At 38.6% G+C, this 21,954-nt stretch overlaps 3 protein-coding genes across 4 annotated transcripts; 1 reads left to right on the top strand and 2 right to left on the bottom strand.

Annotated features, from left to right (window-relative positions):
- Nucleotides 1-1,433: 1,433 nt before the first annotated feature.
- Nucleotides 1,434-9,870, bottom strand: LOC135085492 (uncharacterized). Of its 2 annotated transcripts, none has more exons than XM_063980284.1 (6): nt 9,748-9,870; nt 8,775-8,851; nt 7,443-7,590; nt 4,879-5,024; nt 3,230-3,389; nt 1,434-2,575 (listed from the first exon to the last, which is right to left on the bottom strand). In XM_063980284.1, the coding sequence occupies exons 1-6, from the start codon at nt 9,794-9,796 to the stop codon at nt 2,139-2,141; spliced, it is 1,017 nt and encodes a 338-aa protein (XP_063836354.1). In that variant the 5' UTR covers nt 9,797-9,870; the 3' UTR covers nt 1,434-2,138. The 2 variants fall into 2 exon arrangements, with proteins under 2 accessions (XP_063836354.1, XP_063836355.1); XM_063980285.1 differs by lacking the exon at nt 9,748-9,870 and adding an exon at nt 9,257-9,544.
- A 4,535-nt stretch (nt 9,871-14,405) lies between these two features.
- Nucleotides 14,406-18,034, bottom strand: LOC135085482 (uncharacterized). The gene is made up of 3 exons (XM_063980271.1): nt 17,591-18,034; nt 17,107-17,351; nt 14,406-16,429 (listed from the first exon to the last, which is right to left on the bottom strand). Exons 1-3 carry the CDS (start codon nt 17,944-17,946, stop codon nt 15,399-15,401), a joined length of 1,632 nt encoding a protein of 543 aa, XP_063836341.1. The 5' UTR covers nt 17,947-18,034; the 3' UTR covers nt 14,406-15,398.
- A 1,055-nt stretch (nt 18,035-19,089) lies between these two features.
- On the top strand, nt 19,090-20,070 carry LOC135085444 (WD repeat domain-containing protein 83). Its single transcript, XM_063980239.1, has one exon. The coding sequence runs from the start codon at nt 19,168-19,170 to the stop codon at nt 20,068-20,070; it is 903 nt and encodes a 300-aa protein (XP_063836309.1). The 5' UTR covers nt 19,090-19,167.
- The last annotated feature ends 1,884 nt before the right edge of the window (nt 20,071-21,954 follow it).

Here is a 21,954-nt window from a genome sequence, read left to right on the forward strand (position 1 = left end):
TCGAAAATATTATAAATTACAACGATTTCTACCAAACGTAATGGCAGATATCAGTTAAATACTTAATTAATTCAGCAGTAATCTCATTAAATACTTCATGAACATTATTAATTTCGCACACCGGTTTGAGAAATGACCAGTGACCAAAAATTCTGAGTGATTTCAAACCTCTGAAAAATGCTCCTCAAAGCGACTGATCCCTCTTTTATACTGCTCGACCACTCGAGTGCAACTGCTAGTTTATGGGAATCAGGCGTGGGTGTTCGTATTGTGCGTTGTTAGTGATATAGGAGCACAAAAGTAAAAATCACGGAATTGAGGCACACACGTCGGACAAAATTTAAATGTGTTACTGTATTAAAACCCAAAGACTTGCAATAAAGAAACTCATTTATATAGCTTTATTAACTATGCCTTGTTCTGTGAATGTGGGTTTCATAATAAGGAAGTTATTATTTCAAAAGTTATGAAGCAAAAACGAGTAAATTCTGGAAACCGGACACTCCATTTTAGGCCAAATTTCGCCCGTTTTTGAACTTTCGGATTTTTTCAAGGCGAGATGTAAAACCTGGCGGTCTTCTAAATATGCTCTCCATCAAGTCAAGAGTCCTATAAATACGTGTGATGTTTTTCAAGTCCGTACTTCAATTTTAAAGGTACTTTTTTCGCCCCAGTAGGTCGATCGGTCGTCCCCGTAGAAATGCCCCAAAACATCTGACGTACGCTGTTTTGATCATTACGCTGACCAATCTCAGAATCGCAGAATCGATGAAGCGCGTCTGGATTGGAAACGTTAAAAGTTATCGTAATCGGGGCTCTGTTATTGCAAGACAATTCGCCCGCGCACATCGCGCATGTTACATGGCTTGCCCCGGGTAAAATTGGATTTCAAGAAATTAATCACCCACCACACAGTTTAGTCCGAATCCCTAGCTATTTTGTCTAATTCTCAAATTGGAAAAAATACCTTCAGGAACGAAGATTTTTGAGTGACAAAGAAATGAAGGCGGCGTTAAAGGCTCATTTCGAAGGCAAAGATTGCGATTTTTTTTTCAGTGGGTTAAAAGCTCTTTTTCACAAATGTAAGAAGTCCGTTGTAGTAGAGGGAGACTAAATAGGAAAATACATTTTTTATACTTTTCTATCGGCATTTTTAATACCCTAGGCTCAAAACTTTTCAGCCGCCCCTCGTACTACGAAGATGGTTTACATGTTTTTGGTGCATTAACAGGATTTCTTTGAAGTCCTATAAAACGATATTTTTGTATGAACGCTATAATATTTGTGTGTTACTTAATGATATGTACATATTTTTATAAACGCAAATTTTAGTTTTCTCTGGTAGGTAATTAAAAAGTCACGGTGTACTTTAGGTGTGTATACCTACTTATTTTGATCAATTCTGCCACTGCTAAGAAAGAAAACAAAAATGATAGGAATTTTTAATGAATATAATTTTTTCAATGTATTTTATTTCACATTAGTAGGTACATTATGGGACAAAATCACTCAAAACGCAGGTTTCAGCAATGAAAGAGTCATTCAAGAGGGAATTTTATATGTATGTTACGGTTAATGTGATAAATTGAAAATTATTAATAATAACCGGTTATTATGAATAATTACCGACAGTCGCGGTAAAAGTGATAAATGAATCACATTTAACAGTAATTATTTAATAATTGAAGCTTAGTACTAACAAATTTCATAAAAGAGAACAACATCTTGTGTACGTGCTCGTGTACAGCCAAACTTTTGAACGTTTTGATATCATATATTAATATAATTTGGCATAATGAGTTTGGAGTGTTTCTTGCATAATATTACTTTTCCATGATGCCAATAACATAATGTTTTGATTTAAAGTGAAAAATAGGTTAAGGTGCGGCGGGGGTGGCCCTTGGGCCACCCCTAAGCCGCCTATTTAGTTTTTATACACACATAAATGACCTCATATTAATCACATTTATCAAATCATGCGGTAATTATTCATAATAACCGGCGATTATTCATAATTTTCACATTTATCACTTTGACCGTAACATGTATATAGGCATAGCATCCGTGCGAAGCCGGGGCGGGTCGCTAATTCACAATCAAGCTAAATATTAATTAAAAACCAAATAAACTCGGATATATCAGTCTGAATCTTGAGTGTACGTGATTTTGTTGGATTTAATTTTGTGATAAATCTGGAAGAAATCCGATGTAGGGGCCAGGGCGCCGCGTGACACCCACGACTTCAAACTCTTCGCTACGTCGTCACTTTTCAACCGCACCGTCAAATTCATTTGTTTGTTCAACCTGGATGGGTCGAAGAAGGATTTAGTTGCGGTAATAGTGATGTCTGTTAGCAGCGGAGGTTGGGGTCCGATGATTTGGTCGACGTATCGTTCGTCGTACGTTTTATTCGTGTAGTCAATCCCGTTTGGAGTGACGACTGGAGCGGGCGCGTAATCCGGCGGCGCGGACAAATGGTCGGCGGGTCCATTCCAGGCGGGGTCACTGATGCGCAGTAAGGAATCTATGTCGTGCCCGTGGAGGTTCATGTTCTGGTATTCCTTGTAGCCTAAAGCTGGAAACATTCATAATTTTAACAGGCTCGTTACCTAAATACAAACTTTTAGTAAATATTTATATTGGACACATATTTTTTTATTTGTCAATCAAACAAGAAGTTATGATTCGTTGAAGTTCCGCGTGACGTCACAAAGTACTACAATTAAGCACTCCTTGATGTCACGGGCTACATACAGCCAATAGGGGCGGAGCAGTAAAGAAATTTGTTGCAAAAACTGGAAATATTATTCAAACTATTTTCACGCGTACGAAGTCGCGGGGACAGCTAAAGTCCGGTCTCCGAGCAGATAGAATTTCGTCCAATGACCGCAAGCTACCCATCCCTATCGCTCGCGCGTAATTATATTGCTGTCTCGACTGTGCGACGGGCGGCCGCAGTAAGTGTATGAGCGCAACAGCAATATAATTACGCGCGAGCGATACGGATGGGTAGCTTGGGGTCATTGGACGAAATTCTATGTGCTCGGCGACCGGACTTTAGTAATATTTATTTATTTATTTAAAATCTTTATTGCACACATAAAAAACAGTGGTACAACAGGCGAGCTTAATGCCATGTGGCATTCTCTTCCAGCTAACCAGAAAATTAGACAAAACAGAGAATTTAAGTAGTATAGAAATATTAATATTAGTGTAGTTGTAGATATACCTTGCACTGCGGCCTTGAGGAGCGTGGTGCCTGACAGACTACTGGTCAACAGCGCGTCCTGGCCTGGGGGCACCGCAAGGTACAGTACGGAGCCTTCCCTCGTGGCAGACACCAGACGCACGCTCACGTATATCAGGTCTCCCATCATTGCTGTCTGCACCTATGACAGTAATATACAGGGTGTTTTAGGTAAATGGGTATATGAGCCGACACTAGCCCATTTTAACATGGGCATATAAATGGTATGGTGAAGTCAGAAATTTGATATTTTCATTTTAATTATTTTAATTTTCATACAAAATAAATTTTATAAAATCCGATTTTTATGAAAATTAAAAAAAATAAAATGATGCTATCAAATTTCTGACTTCACCATACCATTTATATGCCCATGTTAACATGGGCTAGTGTCGGCTTATATACCCGTTTACCTAACACCCTGTATATTTCTTTTTAATTTTTATCCACAACGAGGAAGCTCTTGGCCTGTATCTCACCTGTTGGTAAGTGATGGTCAGGCCGAAGGTGGAAGCGAGCTTCACCCGGAATCCTCAACCACGGAGGAACTGGTTATCTTACCTCTAACTGACGGAACACAGCAACGCTGTTAACATTGTTGTTATGGCGACAGACTGAGGTAAGATGGTGGTAGCTAGCCAGGCCTACCAGCAACCAAACCGAACAGAGAAATCTGCCCCCACTGGGAATCGAACCCGGGACCTTTGCGTCTGAAGCAGGTGGTCTTACCACTAGACCACAGAGGCGGTTAATAAATAAATATCTTTGGACAATTTCATACAGCGCCATCTAGCCCCAAAGTATTGTGTTATGGGTGCTAGCTTAACGGATATCTACTTACATACTTTTTATATACTTTTAATAATAGTCAGAATTAAAATAACGTGCTTTTTTGATTTTTTGGAACTCGAGGAAGCGGAGAAGAGGTGGGAAGCGGAGAGCGGAGAAGACGGAAAGCGGAGAAGAAAAAAATATTAGAAGCTGAGAAGAGATGGTAAGCGGAGGATAAGAGATGGAAAGTAGAGAAGAAATGGTGGGAATCGGAGAGCGGAGAAGATGGGAAGCGGAGACGAAAATGTGGGAAGCGGAGAATAAGAGATGGGAAGCGGAAAGCGGAGAAGATGGGAAGCGGATAAGCGGAGAGGGGAAGCGGCGAAGCGGAGAGGGGAAGCGGTACCGGTAGCAGACACAGCGCGTGCCACGTGCGCGTCTGTGTGGCCACTATCACCGAGGATGAGGAGATGGGAAACGGATTAGCGGAGGGGAAGCGGAGATGAGAGATGGGAAACGGAGAGAATATGGGAAGCGGATAAGAGGATGAGGAGATGGGAAACGGATTAGCGGAGGGGAAGCAGAGATGAGAGATGGGAAACGGAGAGAATATGGGAAACGGATAATAAGGGATTTCATCCCCGGAGAGAGAGGAAGCGGAGAGATGGGCAGCGGAAAAGAATAAAGCGGATTAGCGGAGGGGAAGCGGAGATAATATGGGAAGCGGATAAGAGGGGAAGCGGAGAAGCGGAGACAATATGGAAAGCTGATAAGAGGGGATGGGATACTGAGAGGGGAAGCGGAGAAGCGGAGAGGGAAAGCGGAGAAGCGGAGAGGGGAAGCGGAGAAGCGGAGAGTACCTCAGCGCGCATGTTCCTGGCGCGGCCCTCGCTCAGGGCGCTCCGCAGGCGGCCGGGCAGCCGCCGCGCCAGCACCGCCGCCGGCTCCAAGCCGTCCCTGTGCAGCAGACGCAGCGCGTGCCACGTGCGCGTCTGTGTGGCCACCACTGAAAACACAGGGTCAAAAAAGTCCATGAAGATTATACCAGACCTGTTCATCTCCGTGAGTTTACATCGAAAACAAAACACACACGATGGCCCCCTACAGGATTACTATTCGACAAAGCCTCACATACGAGCGAACAACTCACGCACGCGTATTCTTGTGTATGATGGAAGAAAATAAAGAAAATGGTGTACTAAATACTATGCAGTATTTAACTTCCTAAATAATAATAAAAACACAGAATGTACTTTTTTAAGTTGCCTCAAGACACTGAGAGGTAAATAAGTTATTATTCATGATTCATGCTAAATGTATGTATTTCCTCCGCCATTTTCTGCAGTTTGGCACCTCACGTCACATCATTTTACCGAAGTCAGCCCTATAGCTTCGGCGCAGTGCCGATCACTGACGTTTGTCAACAAAATGGTGCTTGACTCTTGAGACAAGCTAAATTACCCCATATTGATAATGACATTGAGCATACATTTATTTAAATACCTTCGCGAAGTAAAACTTCTGTACTTAGTACCTACTTATTTCTGTGATTAAAGTTCTTGAAAGTATCCGCTAGAGACGGTGTACAATCTGTCATACATTTAGGCTAAGAACTCACGGCGCGATTTTCACCCGCGCCCGCAGCAGTTGTGGAATTGCGGTTTTATTTCAAAACTCACGGGAGCGGTTATTTGCGCGGTTATTCTAAGAACTCACGGGCGAAAACCGCCGAAGCTGCAGTTACCGCGGCCCGCGCGATTCTACAAGTCGCCCGCCGGTGCCGCGGGACGCGCATACAACCGCGCCCGCTGCGGGCGAAAACCGCGTCGTGATTTGTGCATTAGTTTTTACATAAGTATCTGCATTCTACAGAAGCTGCGGGCCCGCAACCGCTGCGGGCGCGGGTGAAGGTGAAAATCGCGGAACTAGCACTAAGGCTGGGTTGCACCATCTTACTTAAACTTTGACAAACGTCAAAAATCTGTCAAACTCCATACAAAAAACACCGGTTATCGTTATAGTTACGGTCAGTCAGGTGGTGCAACTCAGCTTAAGCCCCCAGTATTACTGGCTAAAGTACGGCCGACTAGCAGCGATACAAAAGGTCGATTCGACTGTCGAACTGACAATCTATTCTGTCTCTTCCCATCTTGTGTATTTGTCGTGATGTCTCGTTCTCCCGCCAAAATATGTCAAAGTCAAACCCCTGCTATTCCAAATGACCATGACATTGGGTTTGTTTTACATTTGGTATCGCTTCTCCTTGGCTGTACTTTAGTACATATTCTTATATCTGACGCAGTCGGATTGTATAATCCGCCGTTTTACATTACCACTAGGCATTTTTCATTACAGCTCTGTTTTGTAATACGGTGGTTCAACGTTTAGGCGGATTGTCATTGCGATACGTTCTTCAATACGGCGGCCCACGTTTAGCCGCATCGTACTACTACTTAGATTGTAGGGTGACCATACTTACAAAATAAAACAATGTATAATGAAAATAAATTTTAATAAGACAGATTTTAAGAATTATTATCTTCGTTACTGTATACCCAATAATATATTTGGCTTCAGTATTTTTTTTTTACTTATTTATAAATCACAAGGGATAGCCATCTAAAAAAAAGTAACTCATAACAATTAAACTTTTCTAAACATTTTAAGAATTAATTAGATAATTGGCTTTAGTCTTTTTTAGATATTAAAAATGATCACAGGGGACAGGTAACTCAAAACAATAAAGTCTTAGTCATTTTTTCTGGGTTATTTTTCTTTAAGATAAAATTATCTCACCAGCCAAGGCCATGATTTCATATTTTTACATTAATAATATTGTGTAGGATTCCGCCGAACACCAGAATACATAGCCACTTTGTCCGGCAGCGCCACGGTATTTAAAATAGGAACTAAAAACTGTCAAAGCGGCGGATAATGACACGCTGTTTTACATTACGGCTAGCCGTATTGAAGAACGTTTGGCGCCGAATACATTCCGGCGGATTTTCATTCAGCCGTATTCAATCCGGCTAAACGTTAAGCCGCCGTATTACAAAACAGAGCTGTAATGCGAAATGCCTAGCTGTAATGTAAAACGACGGATTATACAATCTGACTGCGACATATCTATGTTACTGACATACTGTGTGTGTCTAGTTTAAATCAATTTAGACCCGATTCGACTAATCTTTTATCCGAGAATAACTCCTGGTATAACTGGCACATTGATTGACAGTTTCAGTATGGGAAATATGTGAAAATTGACAATTTATTCGGAGATAAATATTTACTCTTGTATGCCCATGCGGCGGGACACAGCTGATCTATTATAAAAACTTTATGACCTGACTTATGTACCTGTGATTTCACAATAACCACAATTTGAATTGTTGAATCCACCCTTAAAAGTTAAAGTAAGACTTACACTTTAACTGCAGCGTAGCTATGATGTCCTCAACGTCATCAGCAGGAAGCGACTTCGCGACGTGTCTGCAAATGATTCTGGCAACACTCGCTGACGTCATAGGCAACCGAGCGTTCCTGACTGCTCGAGACACTTCACTCCACCGCACCTATAAAAATGCCAGGTCATTTTAGTTTGTAAAATCAAATAAAGAAATATTTTTAATATTTAATTTGACCATTAAGGTCGAAGGCACGAAAAGCAACACAATACACTCTACTATGCCTACTGAACGGATCGACGATGTTCTGTCCAAATTCAATATTCTCGCCGATATTCGTTGACGCTCCGTGCATGGCACGCGACGGACGGAACGGTCTACTGGGAATAGGGTTGCCAGGCGTCCGGCTTTAGCCGGACATGTTTGGCTTTTTAGGGTCTTGTCCGGCCAAATATTGCCTTGTCCGGCCTGTCTGGCTTTTGTTAGGCTTTTTATTTGGTTGCCGCGCCAGGCGAAAGTCGAGCCACAGAATCTATGAAGCGCACGCATCAGGATGTTGGTTAGCAACCGATGATGATAGTACTCACTCATGAGCTGACACTAATTGCACATGTCATGGTAAAATGTCCGTCCAAATGAAACACAAAGTCCGGCTTTTGTGATTTTGGACCTGGCAACCCTAACTGGGAACAGTGTCATACTTTTCAATACAAATAATATTTATTTGCCTGACACGTTCCTAGCACGGTCATGGTATGATACGGTGTAGTGGGTACCTTTATGAATAATACTGGTGTGGTTCTAGCAAAGTAGAATAGCACTGGATGGTGGGAGTCCAATCTCTTAAGGAACAAATATGCGAACATCAGGCCTCCCCAACCCGTCTGGCCTGTGTGGGGAGTGCAGTTTTTTTTATAAATGCAGAACGATTATATGATTTTTTATCATACATTTTTCTAGTAAATGCATAGTTTTTGCTATAATCATTTCAGCCATAGGATGTCCACTGCTGAACATAGGCCTCCTCCAATGATTTCCACAATGTAATTCCTTTTTACTATAAAAATGTTTTAAATTTACATTTGTATGAAATGTAGATGTCATGCTGCATTACTTAGGGCAACAATTAATAGGTTTTTTTTTAAATTTATTTAGGAATATAACAAACAACTGAACAAAACATATTTCTTTTAAGATAGTTCAATAAATATAAAGACTAAGCAATTGGACAGTCAACAAAGTTGTTACTAACATGATTATGGACCCCAGTCTGACAATTTTTTTTTTCAATTCAATTCAATATAGCATTCCTATTCTATGTTTACTGCACAATAGTGATAATAATGACTTACCCCGAACTCTGGCAAAGCATAGACACAGCATACTTTGAATGGCATTTTTGTCATGATCGCTTGCAGCTCACCGATCTCTGAAGCAGAAAACACATCCTTAAATATAACCACAAGATTTTATGTTTGTTACTCTTTCACACAAACTATTCAACAGATTTAATTGATACAAACTGAATTTCACACTGACAAATGCTTATTATTAAATTATGAAAGAAAAAAATACTAGCTTATATTTTTCAACAAACAGATTTATGACACTGAATTCGTCTTTTATGCACAATTAATGTTACTTAGTAAGAGAATATATATAAACAATAATTAAATTAAGATAGAGGGCAACTTTGGCTCAACAAAAAAGTATTGAAATGGAGCCTTAGAGATCTTGCAACCAACTAAAAATATTGAAGTGTTCATCATTCAATTTTCAATAAATAAAAGGTAAAACTATGTAGGAATAAGTTGTAGATTTTAAATATACTCACTGGACTTTGAAGCAGCCTGCATTTTCACTAGTAAGTATTACAATAACAAAATAATAAACTACAAACTCTTGTAAACTTTGAAGTTCATTTACAGCAGGAAAAAGTATAAAACTGACATTAATTTTACTCCGGAGCGAACTTTTACAAACAACGTATCATTCTTTAGTGTAAAGAATAATTATATTGCATAGGAATTCAAGAAAATACAGAATTAAAATTCCATCCAACACAAAAACAAAAACGTCCGTTAGATTTTTTTTTAAAATTCTGACGTTGACATAACCAACCTGACTTATTTTTTCTTTTATCGTTCAAAAATTGAGTCCCTAAATATGAAAAATATTTTCAAATAGGTAAACTAAATAATAGAATTGAATGCTTTTAAGATTTTAAATAAAAATCACTATGTGCTTTATTTATTTACACGCTGCGCTGCTTGTTGCTGCTCCTTTGAAAGCCCGTGTCATATGGTCATGGTCAGGACCACTTACCACACAAGAAAGTTGACCACATAGACAGACACCGACCGCTCGGCTGCATTTGACCATTTTGACTTGGATTTGAGCTTTTGCAGGGATTCTAACCCTGTGGCGTCCATGCCATGGCTGTTGGCTGGCTGAAATTCGCACCATTGAAGCCATTAGACAGACTCAGAATACAGAACAAACCAGAAGGAGTGTTCGATAACATTTCTACGCGGCAACTTGTGTCCAAAATACTTCCCCTCCCGCGCCCCTCTACCCCCTTTAGTGTTACTAGCGCCGTGTGACACCCCCATTTTTGGGGTAAAATTATGTAATTTTTTAAAGAGATGTTAAACAAGTAAAAAATAAGTAAGTGAAATAAGTACACACGGCCACAGTGTTAACTATCCATTTCCGTTTTTGCTCTCGCTCTTATCAAATGGTGATTCTTTGCGATAGAACGAGACGACATGACTGGCCATAGGCATAGATAGTACCTACCTATAGGTGTACCAGAATCTCATGGCAAACAAAAATATTGGAAAAGTGTGTTTTTCATATGGCCATTGTCTATGGCTTTATTGTCACCTGTCAAAGTAAATCAAGAGATCTGTCAGCCGCTGCAGAAATTTTGTAATCTCTTCATGCCTATTTGTTATTTTTGTGAAAAAGACGAAAAAACTCAAGCAAGTCATATTGTTTTCAAAGTGTATTGTAAAATAAGGCATAATTCAAAGTCAATCTTTGATTTTAAAGCGCGTCTTTGAGTTGACAGTAAGTTGGAGTGAAATGTTTTGATACTTACCTACATTTAGTTTATTACCTAACTGCGTCAGCAGGAGGGTTATGTTTATTTTTATATTATTCTTACCTAATAGCTGCTTTATCGGGGTTTTCAGGTGTATTTCATGCATTGGTGCAGAGGAATGGTGAAAATGTTATGACCATGTAAAGAAAATTGAAAAAGATTTCATCAAGCAAGTTTGAGTAATTGAAATGCTGAAAAAGCGATTTATATTATATTAATATACCTCTTTAACTTGATCATCTATTTGAAGAACAAGAAATGCAAGTGGAGTTCTTAGAATCGTTTTCTAGTTCTGAATGAAGTGATAAGTTATAAGTATGATACTTAATAAAATTATTTACAGTAACATACGGTTTACTTATTTTTCAAGACATGTTCCTATGTTAAAAACCCGATGTATAACAACATTCTTCATACACATACCTAAAATGTATAGGTAGGCATTCGTACTTCATGTTCATTAATATTAGTCACAAGTAAAAATTAAACAGTATCAAGATCGTTTAATCCAATTTCCCCAGTATTGCACTCAACAAAGTTTATTTTCCCTATTTGCCATGAGATTCTGGTACACCTATACCTATGAATTTAATTTTTACTCCGAAGTAACTAAGTGTAGATGATTATTTATTTCTATTAAATAGTGTAATATACTATATGTAGGTATAATATGTTATTTAAAAGTCAATTACAAAAGTCGAATATAAATTTTAGAATGCCAAGTAAAACAAAAAAGAAACTTAAGGTTCTTTATTATGTAAACATATCGACAACAAAACATTTGTTTACGGCGCAGTAGTGCTTTTAGTTTAACTTTTCTTGGAGTCAAAAACAGAATCCAAATCAAAAACATCACCAATACTTGAATTTGATTGCGAGGCAACTCTGGCTGTGTATCCTGAAAGAAAATCAGAGTAAGTATGTAAGCAATAATTAATTACTTAAAATTATTATTAAATATACAAATATTGCTGCTGCTGATCTGTTGATACCAATGCCTTACTTTTGAATAAATGGGAAAGTATGAAATTCACGATAGTAATTTATTATCTCCTCATTATTAGGGAATAATATTATAAATTAATTCAATATATTAAAATCAAATCAAAATCAAAAATATTTATTCAGTTCAGACCACAAGTGGCACTTATAATTTAATTAATCAGGTTGTCATGTCATGGATGAAATTACACTAAAAAATAATTAAAACAAAAAGGATGGGGAAAATATTGCATTATTCTGTGGTAACGCTAACAAAATTAACGCGTGATTTTTTTATAGACAAATGTAATTCAATATAAAAAAGTAGGGTAAAATATTCCGTTGACCTGTGGCAACACTTACAAAATACAACCGTGATTTTTTTTGAAAATTATTATTTAAATAAAATGAATTGGAAATGTGCTACTTACGGATAAAACATGATCCCATGCACTTTCTTCGTAATTCCAGTAGCATTCTTACATGTTGGAACGGCACAAGACGGCATAATTTAATTATAAAGTGTCAATCTGACGGATAAGTAAACAATGCGCGCGCCGGCCATTGACTAATTGCTTTAAAGTCAAATTAGTGCGATTTGGAGTAATTTATATGAATACACATTTACGCCCGTTGACGGTTTCTGGTTTGTTCCGTATTCTGAGTAGACAGAATAATAAAGTCAGAAACCAAAACATATACCTACCGTGAGGTATTTCATTTGGACTCAGAATATTGTTCTGTATTTTGAGCATTTGGGGACATTTTTACCCCTTTGGTAAGCATCCTAGTGAGTAGCGAACAAGACGAATTCTGTTCATCGTCATTTCAGCCACAGGCCGTCCACTGCCTGTGATTTCCACATCGCCCGGTTGGTAGCGGCCTGCCAGCGTCTTCCTATTATATTAATCTGTACTGCTACCATTATGAGATCGTCGGTTCACCTCGTGGGTGGATGTTCCACGCTGCTTTTTCCGGTACGTGGCCTCCACCCTCCACTCCAGAACCTTGTTGTCCTATCGGTCGTCAGTTCTGCGTACCTACTATGTGCCCTGCCCATTGCCACTTCAGCTTGCTAATCCGTCGGGCTATGTCAGCGACTTTAGTTCGTTTACGGATCTTCTCATTGCAGGCGCGGATCCACCGTTGTGGGCACTGTGGGCATGCCCACAACCCTAATTTGCTTGTTTTAATTAAGATCTATTGATAAGATCGATACGCATGTATGTATGTCCGGGCATGTAGTGATCCAACTACATACTTTTGGTGGCTGTGCCCACAACCTTTTTTGAGGGCTGGATCCGCGCCTGTCTCATTGCTGATTCGATCGCGTAAAGAAACCCAAGCATAGACCTTTCTTTACTACGAGATCGTATCAGAAACGTGCAACTTAGAACTTCTTTTAAGAGGCCTTTAAATCGTGGGAGGCTACGTTTCGGCACAGATAATACAATACTGTTTCGGGGTAGCGCGTTTTCTTACATAACTTTTCAATTCCTATCATTGGAGGTCCGAAAATATTTCTCATACAATTTGATACCATAATGATCATTCTTCATAAAAAATTTAAAACCTACATATTTAAAAACATAATCATTGATATTCATAATATCTCTAATCATACACTTAGTTTTTACTAATATTTGTTTTCATATATTTTTCTATACTAATGATCGAAACTCATAATCATTCGAATAAATAACTATAATATTCATAAATGTGATGTATCCTAATATTTGTTTTCATAAATTTATTACTCATAAGTGTATTTATCCATATTATTGAAAATCATGATGTCTATATTCGTATTCAATCGTATTTTAACATTAAATTAATTTGAAATGGTCCAAAACAGGCAATATTTTGTGCCACAAAACTAACGTGACAGAAACGAATCGCTGCCAAACCGACTCCACGTAGTCTTGTCTGCCCTACCCCTAGAGTGTAATTTAAAAGCCGGAGGCGCGGAGAGAGGGCAGCCCTCGCCCGCTGTAACGAGGCTCAGGCGCCCGGGCGAGCTGGAGCGGCTGAGGCTGGTCGCCGAGGCGCCGAAGGTGCCGATGGCGATCCAAAAAGCCGAAGCTGCGGAAGCAAGCGTGGGGGTGCCTGAGCCTCGTTACGCAAGGGCGGAAGGGCTGCACATCCCGCAGCGCCGGAGACGAGGAGATACCAATGCATGCTGCATGCTTGCTTTCATGCTGCATGCTCTGCATGCTTATCTTACTCTATTAAATTATATATGATTTTTTTAAAGATACGAGTATGTCTGTTATAAAGTAAATTATTCTGAACAACAACATTATGAGTTGAAGTATGTTCTTAGTAACAACATTATTAATTAAAACAATATGATCAATGAATGTTATGAAGAAAAAAGATCTGAAAATAAAAATTATGTATTTTAAATGGTTCTTGGTAGTAACAGTATTGATAAAAAAATTATGATTACTAACTGTTATGAGCTCCGATGGTAGTAATAAAAATGTATGAATAAAAAAAGTATGAAAAATAAAATTATGAAGAGATTATTATGAACACAAATCGGTAGTAAGACAAAGAATAGGATTTAGAATTTTATGTGAGCCAATATAGAACCCTGTTTCGGACTTCGGAGTCACTGATAAAACTCACACACTGATATAACTGACTGTTGGGTTTTGTAAATAAAAGTGTTTTTAATATCAATGTATTTTAATGTTCATAATTTACATTCGTGGCATATTTTACACATCTCCTGCCTACTACAAAATTCATCAAACAGTGCTGATGATTCCTAATTAAAATAAACTAAATTAAAAAGTATAAAGTAAAAAAAAACTAACATGCTAAGAGCGTCTTTCGAGAAGATTCTGGGGTTGATTCCCAGCTCAGACAACACAGTGACGGATCATGTTGTGTATTTGTTCCCAAGTTCCCAATATAGTCAGGATGCGGTCTTCCGCATAAAAGATGGACAGATGACATCCGGCAACAAGCTGGATTAAACTGGATGCAAGTGGACAGGGACAGAAGTCGGTGGAAGGCTGAAGAGGAGGCCTATTTTCAAAGACAGACTGATATAGATAGGTGGATGCAAGCTTAAATTAACCAGTTAGGCTAAACAAATTAAATTAAAATTACTTTACATAGTTATTTACATATTAATTCATGTACAACGGAAGAACAGGATGCGTTGGGGTAGTCGGTCATATTAATTCAACAGCGACTTTTTGTAGCGATGCAGTTGCGATTCTGTCGCACGTTCGCATCGATACAGTCGCAATGCGGTCGCTATCCCGCATAATCGCGCTTCTGTCGTGATGCAAACGCGATTCAGTAACCCAGGGTTTCCCAATTTTTTTTTGCCAAGGAACCCTAATTGATTATACTTTTCCTAGCGGAACCCCCGTACTACTCCGCCCGCACGCCCTATCCCTCCCTTGTGCGTAAACAAGTCGGTGCAAGCGAACAACGTGTCGGTCACGAAACGTAGGATAATATTTTTTACGGAACCCTTGCGGCCTTTCCACGGAACCCCAGGGTTCCGCGGACCACCTTTCGGGAACCGCTGCAGTAACCCTCCCCGATGTCGTCCGTCACGGTCGCGCGTTTGCATCGATACAGTCGCGCTACAGTCGCGCGTTAGTAGCGCGTTGGCATCGCTTCTGTAGTGCGTTGCAAATGCAACTAACGCGCGTTAGTAATTCGGAAACGCGCGACAGCATCACTACAAAAAGTCGCCGTGGCCGAGGGCCCTTATGTAGTTTATTTATTTATACTTTAATGCCAAAACTTTAACATTAGGCGAACTTAATGGCATAAGGCATTCTCATCCAGTTCACCTTCGGGTTATTGTTTGTCCATTTAAAAAAAATAAATGGAAAATTAACACTTCAAATGGCAAGGCATTTCAAATTTTTAAAACAAGTATATTGCAGTCGTTTTCTTGCTCTCTCACTTCATACTCGAATTCAACCTTTATACTGGGCATGTGTTCAGAAGAGCTTTCGTCTTCACTTTTAATTTTTGGTGACAAGCTCGGCTTGAACTGGCCTATCTTAGTTTTGACAATATTCTTCTTCTTTCTAACTATATTTGGTTTATTCACAGTCTTCTTTTGGGGTGGTTCCTCAACTTCCTTTTCTTGTTTTATGAATTTTTTGAAATCATTCGCTTTTTTATTGAGAACTTCGGCCTCTTTGAGGTTTTTGTCGACGAAATCTTTGTACGAATCGTTGAACGAAGATAACGAAGAACAAGGCGATGTTTTTGTAACCAACTTCGTTTTAGTTTCGACAGATGGTTGCGAAGTTTGTTTCCTTTTCGTTTTTTTTTGAACTTCAACATTTTCCAATGAGTCTTCATCCAAATTTAGGTCTAGTTTGATTTTTTTTGACTCAACCTGTACATTGTCAGTGCTAATTTTCCTTTTAACGTCTAACGTTTCAAGCGTTTCAGATATCTGTGCATCTGTCATACTCTTCTTAGTGGTTTTCGTTGGTTCTTCCGTAGAAAAAGACCCGATCATATCCCGGGCTTTATTGAACAGAACTTCCAGCTTTTGTTTGTCAACTTTCTTCGCTTCGTCCAATATAAACTCCATGAGTGTTTTGAAATCAGCGTACAAGTTCTTTAATTCAAACGGCTCTGTGAGTGGTGCTGGTTCTTTAAGCAATTGTTTGCTTAAATACTTCTTGAATTTATCTGGCATTGTGTACTCGCATTCGTGACCGAAGTGAGTTTTGTAGAAGTGCACTTGGATGCTCTTTGTGAAGTCTGTGGTGCACATGCTGGATGGACAGAAGTGAATGATTTGATCATCTTCACTGTCTGAAGTCTTGCACGTGCAGTGGTAGACCTGTTTTATGTTGCTCGATTTGCCTAGGAGCAAGTACTTGACTTTTGTCTGCGATTCAACGTCTTCTTTCCATGAGTTGAATTCTGTAAAAAGAAAAATACTTCAGTAGTATGCTTTATTTAACAACTTAAGTAAAGTACTTAGCCTAGCCGCAGATTACAGACTTTTTATTGGCCGATAGTTTTGTCGGGCTGTTAATCAGTATGAGCATGTATGAAAGTGCGCACATTACACCGATTTGGTATCGGCCGATTCTTCATACAAATTAGAATCGGGCCCAACTATCGGCCAACCAAAAGTCGGTGGTCTACGCCTAGACTTAATAAACTGTAGACCTGGCTACCTATTCATATGACGTCATCGCGTTATATTATAAAAATTGTGATATTAGTTGCGACTCATTCATGCAAAAACGACTTATCTTTTCATGACTGTAATCATATGAATTTACTGAACAACATAGGCTATATTATTTTTCCATATGTGACAATCTGAATTTTACGCAGACCAGTGGTGTGCGTCAGAATGGACGGTTACTACCCATATTTTACATCGAAACAAATATTGAAAGTTGCTACCCAGTTGCTACTAGTTGCTGCTAATCGTTAGATAGTTGCTAACCTCGATTTAAAGAAAATAATCTACTTTTTTAGGTGACGCCCCATCCTAGCATCAGAATGGCTGGTCACCTATCCAGCAGGAACAAACTGCGCTAGTTAAAAGAGTTTGTTTTGGCCAAGATCTACCAATACCAACTCACCGTTCCTTGAGGGAAAGAAGAGAGTCTCCACATCATCGCAATGCAGACCCGATACGTGCATATCAAACAGCATCAAACTGCCGAACTGCTGTTTACATCCCGTACAGATGTAGTTGGCCAACACATTCACACGTGGTGAGACTTCTGCGCAAACTTCATGGGGATCGTTCATCTGTATGTTGGCGTTACATTTCATACACACTTCTATGCGGATCGGCTTGATCATTTCTATCGAGTTGGGAGCCCTGAAATTGTGAAATTAAACTTTAGTTAGACAATGACTTGATAATTTTCTAAAATTCTAAAAAAGTCATGTAGACACACCATTTAATTTTATTACTAAAAGACAAGTTTAAGTTCTCCGATTTGTTAAACTGCCTATTGCCATATAAAATCAATTGAAAAACATTTATAAAATAGTACACAGCTGTTTGAATTTGCTCACTGGCAGCTCTTAAATGAGTAGGATATATCTAAAACTTACACTTTTCTCCCTTTACTGTTGACACAATGATACTTCTGGATGTGTCTAAATGCGGAAAAGTATACAGCAAACCGCTCCTTGCATTGCGGGCATTCGTACTGAATCTTACGCACATGGGACACCTTGGCAGGGTCCACCACATCGCTTAGCTTCGAACTTCCCTTCCCACTGTCTAAAGTCTTCACAGATTTCCCCAAAAGCGAGGTCAGTTGCTGTTTATTACTAGCTCTAGACCTTAAATTATGAGTTCTGTTAACATGGACCTTCATCGCTCTAAAGTTCGCGAATTTCTTTTCACAACTGTCGCATTGATATGAACGTTTAACTTTAAATTTTACTGAATCCTTTGCGCCCATAATTTTGGGTAATTTGTAGCTTTACGCGCAGAAATTCCGGCGAATTTTATGACAGAAAGATGAACGCAGGCAGCATCAGTCAACGAATTTTGACTAGAGATGAGACGTATTTACTAGAACAGATCCACACACTAGGTATTTTACAGTACTAGGCGTCACCTATTCCAATTTTTTAAATACTTGATTCACCTAGTATTTTATAAATTACACGATTTACGACCCTACCGTCATAGTAATAGAGGTTATTATTGCGTAATCCGTAGTCGTGTATTACGCGCACCTAGTATTTCTCGCTAAGCTTATGTGCGAACGTAGAGATCCACTCCGTCTCTGTCTGACCAAACAAATTTGAGCGCGACGAACGCACACAAACGTAGTCAAACCATATTCATGTAAATTCATGTAAAAAAGAAAAAAATATGTAAATATTTTTACGAAATTGATATCTTTTAAATACGCCAACTTTTAAGTTGACAGTACTAAGCCTGTTGAAGTATGAAGGGAGGAATTATTATTCAATTTCAAATTGCATTATTCATACTACGGTTGTATCTTTTCAAAGAAAATTGTACATTAAAGTCATATTACGTGGATTAGTCCGCACTAGTCGCGTCAAGTATGCTAAATTACTATGTACTAGGTGGAATAGGTATTTGGATCGAGTATTAATAAATACTAGGAATAGGTGCACCTAGTATCAAATTTACCTAGTATAACCCATCTCTAATTTTGACACCTTTTTATTTTTTTTGCTATAGAGAGGGTGTGTTCCATTAACTTTATCGGTGTCATACTCTCTAATCTGTGATCGGTGTTCGCAGTACTTTAACGAAACACACCCAGTTTTTTTCTACAGTGCTGCCATCTACAATTCCTGAACAGTATCAATGGCGGACAAAATGATTTATCAATAATTGTTTTTAAATATGTGAAAGCTTAAGAGATTCACGATCTAGAAACTGCTTTAAGTTGGTTTTGATATTGTTTACTGATTATTTAGAGCAAATAGTAATTTTGATCATTTTTACTGATAGACAAAAATAATTTCTAATAGTAAGTTCTAGCTCGAAAATCTAGATGGCGTTGATAGTAACCATCATTTTAACACTCTGTGGTTGGTTGACTGACAGTTCATTCAGCAGCTTCAGCTTCAGTCGGTTTCGTTTTGTTTGTTTATTTATTTTTAGGTTATGAATAGGTAATTGCGATTTAAGATGAAAAATGACCGAGCTTGCCACAATAGTTACATTACAATGCAAGCAGCAAGTAGTGCGAGCAGTCCGGTTCAACGTAGACGGCACTTATTGCCTCACTTGCGGTGCAGATAAGAAAATAAAACTATGGAATCCGCAGCGACAACTTCTGCTGAAAACTTACGGAGGTCACGCGAATGAGGTGTTGGACGCTGCTGGATCTTGTGACAGTAGCCAGATAGTGTCGTGTAGTGTAGATAAATCTGTAATTCTTTGGGACGTCACCACAGGGCAACCGGTGAGGCGATACCGAGGTCATGCCAGCTCTGTAACCTGTGTTACTTATAACGAAGAGTCCAGCATGGCTATATCTGGGTCTGTTGATAATACCGTCGCTTTCTGGGACGTGATCAGCAGACGGCAAGTGCCTGTGCAGGTTTTGAAAGACGCGAAGGACACTATAACTTCAATAAAAGTTACAGATCATGAAATATTGACTTGCTCAGTGGATTGTCACGTCCGGTTGTACGATATACGCGTTGGCAAGATGATATCTGATTATATAGGACATATTGTAACGTACGGCAGCATGACACACGATGGGCAGTGCTACGTACTCAGTTGTGCAGACGGCAGTATAAAACTGTTTGATAAAGACTCTGGGGAGTTGCTAAACACATTTACAGGTCATGAGTGTAAGGATTACATGTTAGAGAATGCTGTGAGTGAAAAAGACACACATATTATATCGGGGTCCGCTACAGGAGAGGTGTTTTTCTGGGATCTAATAAGCAGTAACTGTATGAATAAATTAGTGCATACTAGAAACAAAGCGGTGGTCTCATTGAGCCATCACCCCACAGATAATTATTTGTTGACAGCTAGCGAAGACGAGATCAAGTTATGGGGAGTGAAAACTGAAGAAGAATAACAATTAGTATTAAAATAATTATTTATATTTCTAGTTTTTATTCCTTTCCTTTTTATTTCCTAGTGAGACTGGCTCAAAGAATATATTTATAAGAGAATAAATCCTCTTTAGTTGTTTTTTTAATTAGGCAGAGAGCAGAGCTACTTTTCTTTTTCATGTTGACATGTGACATCTGACATGGTGTTAATAAAGTGAAAATTTTATTATTTTAGAAGATGAAAATGTATTATAATTTTAAAGGAATCGACAAGCTGATGAATTAACTTTAAATGTCGTTTCTCTGTTGTGATTCGTAAACAATTTCTGTGTGAATAGATGATAGAATATTGTTGAAAATATCACTACTTTACAAGAGCAACACATTGTTTCATTTTGCCGATCCTAGATAATGAATGAATAGACTAATAGTCTTATAAAACGACATTTTTAGTCAAGAAAAATGGAAAAATTACGATTCACGTTCACGGTATTGGCGGCATCTGATGGTAAAACGAATGTGATATGTGTGACTTCTATCGAGACACCCGATGGACGCAGATTTGATATACCCGACGACCTGAAACCACGAATAAACCACGGATACTCTCGGCGCAGTTAAGGGACTCTTATCTAAGTATAAATGTCGTAGTCGGATTGTATAATCCGCCGTTTTACATTACCACTAGGCATTTTACATTACAGCTCTGTTTTGTAATACGGCGGTTCAACGTTTAGGCGGATTGAATACGGCTGAATGAAAATCCGCTGGAATGTATTCGGCGCCAAACGTTCTTCAATACGGCTAGCCGTAATGTAAAACAGCGCGTCATTACCCGCCGCTTTGACAGTTTTTAGTTCAAATTTTCAACACCGTGGCGCTGCCTGACATAACAACAACAATGGCGTCGGATGCAGAAAATGTGTTGCTAAATTACGGGGTTATTTCTGAATCTAATAAAGAAAAGTTATAAATATGTGTGTCGACAGTTAGTTTAACAACAGTTTTAACTTGCAATTGAAGAATTTCTATTCTTCACAATGTGGAACAGTCAAAAAACCGTGGACAAGGGACCGAGTTTTGGAGGTTATAGCCCACATCAAAACCGCTAAAGTGGCTATGGATTCTGGTGTTCGGCGGAATCCTACTCAATATTAATGGAGCAAAAAGTATGGTATTATGACAGTGGCCGGTGAAGATTTTGAGATATCTTTTATTTTAAAATGTTTGTTTGAACCTTGTGATTACTCATTACGTTTAATGACTAAAGCCAAATATTTTATTAAATTATTAACTTTCAAAAAGTTTATTTGTTTTGAGATGGCTGTCCCCTGTGATTTATAAATAAGTATACAAAAAAATTACTGAAGCCAAATATATAATTTAGTATTACTTACCTACAGTAACGAAGATAATAATTCTTACTTAATTACTAAGGAACATCGTGAGAAGAAATGTCTTATTAAAATTTATTTTCATTAAACATTGTTTTATTTTGTAAGTATGGTCACCCTACAATCTAAATAATAGTACGATGCGGCTAAACGTGGGCCGCCGTATTGAAGAACGTATCGCAATGACAATCCGCCTAAACGTTGAACCGCCGTATTACAAAACAGAGCTGTAATGTAAAATGCCTAGTGGTAATGTAAAACGGCGGATTATACAATCCGACTACGACATAAATAAGACGTCAATATGTCTTCTTCTTCTTCTTATTAATGGCGATGAACTTGTGTTTTTCGCCACAGGGCACACTGTTCCGCCAATATCACGTGCGCAGCTTTTACACGGTATAGGTATTTTGATAAATTTAAATTTTCAAAGGTATGCTAAGCAAAATACCTAAAACAAAGAGACATCACAAATAAGACAACACAATACATAAACATAACACATGAAAATAA

Source organism: Ostrinia nubilalis, chromosome 28 (genome assembly GCF_963855985.1).
Source record: "Ostrinia nubilalis chromosome 28, ilOstNubi1.1, whole genome shotgun sequence".
In the NCBI taxonomy this organism is placed as follows: domain Eukaryota; kingdom Metazoa; phylum Arthropoda; class Insecta; order Lepidoptera; family Crambidae; genus Ostrinia; species Ostrinia nubilalis.